Genomic DNA, 9,502 nt, shown 5'->3' with positions numbered 1-9,502 from the left:
TATTATATATATAATATATGTATAATATATCATATATATTATATATATAATATATGTATAATATATTATATCATATATATAATATAGTACATATAAATTATTATATTATATATATAATATATGTTAATATTATGCTCTTTCCGAAGCTAGTCGAAGCGCGGAGCTCACATATACGCTCACATTACATGGCTTGCGTATGTGTGCGGTATTTCCTCACTCATGTTGTTTGCTGCTGCGTTTCAAATATGGCATCATTAGCTTTGCACGCTAGAAAAGAGCAGACGTACTATCTCTGTCTTCTTTCTTATGCCTCCATTTTAGTCGGAATTTTTCGCAATGTTAACAGGAGCACATGATGATATAAGAGCTAATTCGGAGCAGTGCAGTCGATACACTTACCATCAGTCGGAATAGTGCTGCCATCTTTTGATTATCTAAAACAACATAACAACTGTTCATGATGGTAAGTGTACCGACTGATCTAGTCAAGAGTAAGCTCCTATAACATCATGTGCTCCTGTTAACAATTTTTCAGTTCAGAATGCCAATCATTAAAGAAATTAAAAGACGACGTCTTAAAGGACGTCTTCTTTAGGACGTTTTTAGGATGTCTTAAAGATGTCTTATTTAGAACGTTTTTAGGGCGTCTTTATAGATGTTCTTATATATTTATATATATTTATTATATACAATATATGTACAATATGTTATATATATATATAAAATCTATATATATATATATATGTTAGTATTATATTCTTTCCAAAGGTAGCCAAAGCGCGGAGCTCACATGTACGTGGCTTGTGCATATGTGCCGTATTCCCTCTCTCTTGCTACTTGCGTCTCAAATCTGTCGTCACTGAGCACGCTAGTAGCATGTTCGCAAGTTGAGGAATAGGTTAGCTATCGTTTTCTTAAGAATATTATAAACTTGTGACTTTAATTTAGTGTAATAATTTATGCATTATGCCGACCATAAACAGGATTGCGTAAGTTATTTGGCATTTTTAAATTTATGTATATTTGTAATGTACAAAACAATGTAAATTATTTCTTAAATAGAAGCACACCATGTGTAAATTATAATTTTAAGCAATATTCTTTTGTAGAACACCAACCCATAAGGGTAAAAAAGCTATATTAAATAAAGAACCGAAACTAATAGAAAATGCTAAAGAAGCTTTATGCCTCAAAGGAAAAAATACATCACCAATTGTTACTGGCATCATGAAAGATTTGGTAAGTACTAGAATATTAAAGAAAATATGTGAATTCTATAATTCTAAGTTTACCAATGATATAAGATTCTAAAGCTTTTTTAAGAGAGGATATACAATTTCTAATTTTATTTCTAACTTTTGACATTGGTTACTTTTTTATTTTTTAATGTTATACAATAATTCTTTAAACACCAATAAAATTTCTAAACTATAAATGTGCTGTGCATTTTCCAGTATGATCTGAAGAAACCTAATGCACAAATAATGAAACAGAAAAATGATATACTACCATTTGAAGACGTTACACCTATTGAAAAATTTGCATCCAAGTATAATGCACCTCTCTTCATGATGGCTTTGCACAATAAGAAGCGTCCACACAATTTCATAATGGGAAGAATGTATGAGCACACATTATTAGATATGGTGGAGTTTGGCGTGGATAATTACAAAGGATTAAAAGAATTCAAAATTGAGAAGATCAGTTCGGGAATAAAACCATTGTTGATTTTCAATGGTGAACTCTTTGAAACGAATCATGAATATGGCAGAATCAAAAACTTGCTTGTCGATATGTTCCAAAGAGAAACGGTCAAGAAGATTAGGTTGCAGGGTCTGGAACATGTTTTAAGTTTTACAGCTGTTGACAATAAAATACTTCTGCGTAGTTATAAGTGAGTGAGTTGTCAAGTTTGATGCACGATTTAGTTTGATGTTATATACTGATTAATGTGATATTTTCAGAGTACTTCTCAAGAAATCTAACACAAGAATACCTAGGATAGAACTTGAGGAAATAGGACCACGTGCCGATTTTATATGTAGACGCAACAAGTTTGCTTCGGAAGATTTATTTAAGCAAGCTTGCAAGAGACCTAAAGCACTCAAGGTATTCTTATATAATTATAATTTTTTATAAATCACAAATTAATGTAGGAAATATAGATATTGAACTTAACATCATAATTATGATTGCAGGAGAAGAAGAAGAAGAATGTTTCTAAAGATACATTCGGAACAACATTCGGTCGTGTACATCTTGGAGAACAAAAGATTAATAATATTCAAACAAGAAAGATGAAAGGTTTAAAGAAAACATTTTCGGAAAAAAAGATGCAGAAAAGAAAGATTGTCGATGATAATGACGACGGTGCAAAGAAACTTAAAGAATCCACAGATTGATGAATGAGGATTTATAGTTGAGCAATAACAGAAGTATGATTTTTATACATTTTTATTGAAGACGCGTTGAGAATTATTTTACACGCTATTTCCAACTCCAACTGCTGATGCCTTCTTGATCCTGTAATTAATGATATAAATCAATTTTCTTATAAACATGGTCTTAAATATGAGCATATGTATTGTATAAAAGTTTTCACCTTCACTATAATTCCACAAGTGGATAAACATTTTCGTGCTTTATCACATTCTTTTAATAAAGTTTTGTCTTTTGGATTTTGCTGAAGTGCTCTGATTCTGACGGCATTCCTGAAGTCCAGAAAATTATCAAGAATGTCTTTGATTTGTCGATTTTCTATCGTTGCCATTGTAGATCGTACAATACCAAATTTCGTAAGAACATTGGAAACATAATTTGAAACAGCGGCAATGGCGCTTATGCCATGATTTTGAGATGTTGCCTGCAATTAAAAATGATTAGATAAATAATTAATATGTAATTGATGTGTTAAAGATAAGATAATGAAATAAAATTATGTTATCTTGAAAATACCGTTCACAATGTCAATCGTTATGTGTTTTTTATGCAGTACTTACATTATTTTGATGAAGCATTTTATTTCCTACACCAACAAGATTTATAATGGTATGCATTGCCCTTGAAGTATCAAAATCGTCCGCCAGCGCTGAGCAAACTGTACTTCTTGTGTCATGCAAAGTCTGAAAAATTGCTTGAATATGTCAATGTTGATTTTTTTATCATATTTATAGTAATATATATTATATTATTTATTTGTGATCTAAAATCACATTTAAAAAACTCATACAAGGCAAAAGCTTACCGTAAACAAAAGATTTTCATCTATTTCACCACCTTTAAATTTGCCAGCAACGTAATTATCACAGTCATTTATAAAGTTATCAAGTTTCTTGGTTATTTCCACTGCATTTTGCATGACTTCCTCTGAGAATTCAATGCCTACAATGAAATTCAATCGATTACACATAGATCAAATCACTTGGAGTTGTTTCAAATATTACCGTTTCGATAATGAGAAAGCAGGCAAAGCATTCTAAGATGGTTTGCCGAATATTTTTCGAGATATTCCTGAATAGTTATGGTATTCCTCAGACTCTTGGACATCTTTATATCTTTCAGATTTAAATGCCCACAGTGTAGCCAGTAATTGACCCATTGGTTGGTATTATGATAGCAGCAAGATTGCGCTTCCTCATTTTCATGATGTGGAAAAGCCAAATCTATTCCACCACTGTGCATATCTACAGAATTCCCGAAGACTGCGCTGATAAAAGCACATATTTTTATATAGATCAGTGTATCACATGTGTATGTTTGTATGTGTATCGATAATCATTTAATGAACTAGCTATAAAAATAATTTCAATGGTGTGTTGCGTAACACTCTAGCAGCATGTAAAAGTACAAAACAAAAAATATAAAAATACACAGAACTCCAAGCACACATAAAAGAATTCTCATATAAAACATACTAATTGGAAATAACTTAAAATTACCTTGCAATTGCACTGCATTCTATGTGCCATCCTGGTCTACCGTGGCCCCATGGACATTTCCAAGATGGTTCGTTACTTTTTGCTGTTTTCCACAAAGCAAAGTCTAATGCTGACCTTTTATCCTCGTGCTGGCTTTTTGCGACATCAGGACAAGGGATTTGTAATTTACCATAATTATTATACTTGCTTGTATCAAAATAAACGGATCCTACAAAGCGCAAATGGAATAAAAACCAGATAATTTTTTCATAGAAACAAAACCACAATGTTAACAATTGCATACCATTCTTTGTAATATAACCATATCCATTGGCTATAAGCTTTTCCACAAATTCAATGATCTGTGGTACGTAATCTGTAACTCTACAGTATAAATAAGGTTCACGAATATTTAACTTATTCATGTCTGCTAAAAATTCAGTCTCAAAATGTCTTGATAAAGATATGAAATCCATTTTACTCTCGTTGGAACGTTTTATTATTTTGTCATCGATATCAGTTATACCCATAACCAATAACACATCTATGTTAAAATAATTCGACAAAATTCGACGAATGATATCTGATTTTATGTAAGTGCTGTAAAGTAATAAAAATAAGGTGATTATTCGTATAAGAAAAACTGACATATTGCATGCATCAATTATAAGTAAAATAGATAAGAAAATTGCAATAGTAGTTAAACAAAATTGCACAAAATTAAATATTAATTGTTCCATTACAAAATAATCCTTCAATTATAATACAGCAATAAGTTCTTGTATCATTTTCATTACGTTGCATGTCCAATATGCGCTGAGTCGTAGACTGTAGGCCCACACATATACCATTTCAAAACGTTCTCTGTTTTCAGAATCAGTGGCACTTTGCATTTTGTTATTGGATTATATATAGATATTTCAGTTTGATGTCCAACTGGTTTTATCCACTGTGGTCTGTCTTGACACTTTGCTTCAGTGTTCACAAAACGTTTGCATACTTGTATTAATCTAAGTGTTACGTTCATCGGTTTTCTTATTCGTATAGTTGTCATGATATATAATCACCTCTACAATCTTGACAATTTATAAATTATTTTTAATTATAAAATATAATAATCTTAATAAATTTGTTGAAACATAACCTTTCATCCACAGACTTGTCATGCCGGACTGAGACTAAACATGGCAGCCGACAAACAGCTGTGATTTTGGTTTGAGTCTTGGATACAGCTGGATAAAATTTTAGTCAAGATTCAAACCATTTTAGCATTATATCAACATATACTATATATATAATTTAACATTGTCCTAAAAAATTATAAAAAGACGTCTTTAAGACGGATTTGTAAATGTAAAGAATGATTTTATGAAACATTGGGGTTTGTTTAAAAAAAAAAGAAAAAAACAGTATCTAAAACGGTATTTTAAATGAAAGCGTACAGTATGCATGCTTTCTCTGTTGCAAATATTTTTATTACACGCAGAAATCACTATATCTATATCTTTATAATGCACTCTATACAAAAATAACTACAGTAATGATAGTTATTGGCATAGGCAAAATCGTTATTTATTGAAATTTATTGAGCACAATTAGTTCTCCTTATATTTTACACAAGTAAATCTATATTAAAAGTTGTTTGAAATTATGTTTATATAATATCTTAAGTTATTCTTTACACAAACACACGTGTACATATGCGTATGCTCGTATATTGTTGTATGTTTTACTCTTTATATTTAAATTCATTCCTCTTTGTAATACCCACAATGCATACTAACAATACATATCAAAGTCTTATGTTACACTGGCAATAATCATTATAATTATCTGACAAAATACGGAATCTCTGATTTTTTTTGGCGTACAGTTACCGCCACTGTCTTTATTTATCTTTTTATTTATTATTTAATATCCACTATTCACGTACGCGCGAATCGTGAACACATCTCCCTTACTCTCTATCATTAACTTACAAAGTATTTTAAAATTTAGATTACAAATAGAGCTCCGATTCGTCGAGCTATTCGAACATATTTGATCGTTGATCTTATCAAAAGGATAATAATTTCATCGTTTAAAGCGAATCAGAAAGCTCGCATACGTCAGAACACATTGACATTCTATTTATTTTCCATTTATTTTCATCGCCATTTATTCGATGCTAGTTTTCACATCCTAAAAAATTTCTATTTATATACGTATATATAGATTATCTTCTCACGTTTAATTTAAAACTATATAGTTATGCAAATGCATATATGTCGAGAGAAAGAGAGAGAGAGAGAAAGTACAAAAATCATAAGTAAATATATAACGTTATAAAAAATACTTTTATATTTTAGTTACTCTCATATAATGTTCTTCAATAAGTGTGACACAAAATTTCGGCTTATTGTTAATTGGTGAGCAAAAATTCTTTTTTGTGCTTTTATTTTGGATTGCATTCTGGCGAATGTGAAGTCTCTGATTCCTCTAACAACTACATCATCGTATAGTTTGAGACATTGAGCGAATACAGGGGAGTTTGTTAATCGATAGTGCGTTATATTATACTATTTCGGAAGAAGTGATTCAAAGACAATGATTAAAGTTTAAATATAAACAGAGAGTTTGCGCGCACGCGCGCCCGCGCGTATGTTTTTTCATATTATTATAAAAAAATCATATAACAACTGTATAAATCACTTGAAGATTAGTGTTAGTTTCGAATTTGTACGACAGTGAAACGAAAATCGCGGTATAAATGAAAGTCACTTATGAAGGATATTTAGAAGATTTCCCACACGCTTTCGCAACATCTTTTTATACTTGCGTTGTTCGGCACTTTTTTTTTTATACGGAAGTAAATAATATCAATCAATGAAATTCGTAATGAGTTTACGAATATTGCTAAATGTTGTTCATAACACAAGAAACGATACGAGTGATTAGTTAACTAACGCAAACGTTGTTCTTTGTTACAATCGACACCGGCTTTTAGTCACGTTACGTTTCTCCACAAAACGAATCGTGGCCATTACACTGTACAACAATATCGAATTCGTTCGAACAACGGTTGCTTTCGCGCAGTGATTTTGTGAATCGATTAAAATGAGAGTGACGCAAATCATTTTGCTGTTAAACTTACTAAGAAGATAAAGGAATAATTTTCTTTCCTTAATTTTTCTCTCACATCACTCCCATTGTTACAAATTCGTATCAGAGACGGGCGTAGAATTTCATTTGACATGTCACACACATCCCAAAGAAAGTGAATGAATAATAAAACCTATGAAATTGATTTGCGATCAATCGAATAAAAGAAGCCCGTCTCTGTTATATGGCACCTATGCGTATTACAAGTCCTGCGCCCTTTCTCCCATTCAGTCTTCTGAAAGGGTCGCGCGTGGCAAAGCTCTTGCGAGGATTCTATACGTTCATTATCATCGGACGTGATCATCATTCATCATTTATCATTTCTCATGTATTCAATTCTGAGAATGCGAGCTCGTAAGGATTCGTAAACGTCGATGATCGATCGTAATCCTCGGAAGCGCGCTTTCTCGTTTTGTCCTACCTCCTCGGCTTTCTATTTTCTTCTACCGATAAACTCGTTTACAACTCGTTCTGAATAAAACGACCTATGCTAAGTGGCACTACGTAAGTAGCGGGTAACTATATAACCGAAGTAAAGAAGGCATTCTTTCCGTTACCACAACGTTAAAGCTCGTACATCGCTTTTTACTCGAACATATGCAGTACTTTATCAAAATAGATGGGTTGTAAAATATATCGAAAGCACAATTCTTGTTTATAGCGTTCAATATCCTGGAAATGAGACAATGATTTTAGAATATTTGAGGAATTCGCTTCAGTTCTCTATTTTATTCTTAACAGTTTTATTAGATTAACATTTGCAACTGATAGCATATGTGCAATAGAAAGGATTTTGTTCATTGTAATTTTCAAAATATTTATTTTTTATTTTTTTTGCAATAATATAAAAAGAATAAATTTAAAAGAATGGGAATAAACGTAACTATTGTAAAAGCTTATAAATAGAAACTCATAATTTCAATATTTTTTTAACCCATCTATTTTTTACAACATACGTAACATTTTTTACAAGATACGTAACATAAGATATCGAAATCTTCGACACGCTTATATATTTAATGATAATCTATTAATTACTTTAGAAATCGTCACAATTAAAATATTTCGGGGCGCCTCTCTTATACAGTAATTCTTTGATTTATTTTATATAGCATTTCGCTATTTACGAAAGTAAAAAATAAATTTAAGAGTTACTTTTTAAAATTTATAAATTGTTCAACTAAAAAAATATTCTAATGATGGAGGAATGATGATCAGGTTGTGATTAGAATTCTAATAGTGTTCTAAGTGTGCTTTACGTAAACCAAGTTGTACTGCTCGATATAATACTGAATAAAACTCGTATGAGGATAGAAAATGTCGAATCATGCGATCAAAACAAGAATCGCGCGCGAGTAACTTTATCCTACCAATCACACTAAATCGTTGCATTCACAATCCACCGATGTTGTTAGATTTACATACAGAAATGGACGAAGTACTATTTCGATTTTAACCGAATTATGAAATCAATGCCTAAGCATTTCCAACGATCAAATTTTTCTTATTTTCATAGAATCTTTGAAACAAAGTTTTATATCGAGACTTTCTCAATAATGATAAAAATGCTAAAAATTAGTATTGCAACTTTTAATTTATAAAATCTGGTTACTCAAATTTACATTTGTAAAGCAAATTTTATATTATCTTTTTTATTATACAGGACATTTTGGGACGAGCCAAACTTCAGTTACTGATCCTTTTATCAATTCTAAATCAATTTTTTATTCATAGAAAGATTCTTCATTTGTTGAAAGTTTTCAATTTCGAATATCAAATATTTAGGTACCAAATTAAAATATAATAAAATTTTTAAAAAACAAATATTGTTGTATGAGTTAAAGAGTGCAGAGAAATCCACTGTCCTCGCGCCGGAAGAATATTCAACTTTTTATACGTAATTATTGCGAACTCCAATAATCTTTCAACAACGAATTCTCGATCGGACGGCAGAACAATGAATCACTCCGCTTCAGAATCCAAATAGTGCGTTCGCCCAGCTTCAAATTTTACGGACGGCTGAAAAACGGTTCAACCCTTTCCGGCTTCAACCAACCACTATCACAAATCATTCGGTAAGCGCATAATCTATTTGTATATATATATATTTATATATATATATACTCCGCGCGATTTCATTAATTACTTTCATCGTCGAACGAATCCTCTATTTAACATTCGTAGAAGTCTAACAATTTCTACCGGTGAGGGCTGCGGCGCTTCTTTTGAAAAACTCCTCACTTAACACACACTTCGGATCGATGTGCACTCTTTTTTTTTTTCTTTCTGAACGAGAGGGGTACATTAAGAGACGTTTAGGAGCGAAATGGAGTCGTGAATTACGATACAGCTTGCGGAAATCATGTTGCTTGGGCGTTCGAGGAAGGCGGCGTGTCGGTGCGCCAGATTGAGCTGCTCGAATGGCTGATCGTAGTGATCTAGAA

The 9,502-nt window shown here is 31.6% G+C and overlaps 3 protein-coding genes across 11 annotated transcripts in view; 1 reads left to right on the top strand and 2 right to left on the bottom strand.

Moving 5' to 3' along the window:
- Positions 1–750: 750 nt before the first annotated feature.
- On the top strand, positions 751–2,952 carry Non3 (Ribosome production factor 2-like protein Non3). Its single transcript, XM_012380358.2, has 5 exons — positions 751–989; positions 1,110–1,239; positions 1,455–1,894; positions 1,965–2,109; positions 2,199–2,952. Exons 1-5 carry the CDS (start codon positions 967–969, stop codon positions 2,400–2,402), a joined length of 942 nt encoding a protein of 313 aa, XP_012235781.1. The 5' UTR covers positions 751–966; the 3' UTR covers positions 2,403–2,952.
- Positions 2,439–5,129, bottom strand: CysRS-m (cysteine--tRNA ligase-like protein, mitochondrial). Of its 3 annotated transcripts, none has more exons than XM_012380357.2 (8): positions 4,715–5,129; positions 4,222–4,517; positions 3,939–4,146; positions 3,444–3,706; positions 3,245–3,381; positions 3,000–3,122; positions 2,603–2,863; positions 2,439–2,523 (listed from the first exon to the last, which is right to left on the bottom strand). In XM_012380357.2, exons 1-8 carry the CDS (start codon positions 4,969–4,971, stop codon positions 2,488–2,490), a joined length of 1,581 nt encoding a protein of 526 aa, XP_012235780.2. In that variant the 5' UTR covers positions 4,972–5,129; the 3' UTR covers positions 2,439–2,487. The 3 variants fall into 3 exon arrangements, with proteins under 3 accessions (XP_012235780.2, XP_012235779.2, XP_012235778.2); XM_012380356.2 differs by having other exon boundaries at positions 2,439–2,863; positions 4,715–4,993; positions 5,062–5,126; XM_012380355.2 differs by having other exon boundaries at positions 2,439–2,863.
- Positions 5,130–5,464: 335 nt separating this feature from the next.
- The window catches only part of LOC105680016 (neural cell adhesion molecule 2-like), a 252,842-nt gene continuing 248,804 nt past the window's right edge, over positions 5,465–9,502 (bottom strand). For all 7 annotated transcript variants that reach the window (XR_001101931.2, XM_012380417.2, XM_012380414.2 and 4 more), the window contains one exon: positions 5,465–9,496. Coding sequence is in view for 6 of the 7 variants with exons in the window: in XM_012380417.2 (XP_012235840.1) it covers positions 9,419–9,496 (78 nt within the window). In the remaining variant the exon portion in view is untranslated. The remainder of the gene's footprint in view (positions 9,497–9,502) is intronic.

The sequence above is a fragment of the Linepithema humile genome, chromosome 2, assembly GCF_040581485.1.
Source record: "Linepithema humile isolate Giens D197 chromosome 2, Lhum_UNIL_v1.0, whole genome shotgun sequence".
Taxonomy (NCBI): Eukaryota; Metazoa; Arthropoda; class Insecta; order Hymenoptera; family Formicidae; genus Linepithema; species Linepithema humile.
Note: the sequence above shows the minus strand (reverse complement) of the source record. Positions and strands in the feature narration are given on the sequence as shown.

Excerpts from the sequence above, each read along its gene's own strand:
- Non3 (XM_012380358.2), top strand. The coding sequence starts at position 967 with ATGCCGACCATAAACAGGATTGC. Across the intron at positions 990-1,109 it reads CCGACCATAAACAGGATTGC|AACACCAACCCATAAGGGTA; the intron begins GTAAGTTATTTG and ends ATTCTTTTGTAG. Across the intron at positions 1,240-1,454 it reads CTGGCATCATGAAAGATTTG|TATGATCTGAAGAAACCTAA; the intron begins GTAAGTACTAGA and ends TGCATTTTCCAG.
- CysRS-m (XM_012380355.2), bottom strand. The coding sequence starts at position 4,971 with ATGACAACTATACGAATAAGAAAACCGATGAACGTAACACTTAGATTA. Across the intron at positions 4,147-4,221 it reads TGGTTATATTACAAAGAATG|GATCCGTTTATTTTGATACA; the intron begins GTATGCAATTGT and ends TGCGCTTTGTAG. Across the intron at positions 3,382-3,443 it reads GCTTTCTCATTATCGAAACG|GCATTGAATTCTCAGAGGAA; the intron begins GTAATATTTGAA and ends ATTTCATTGTAG.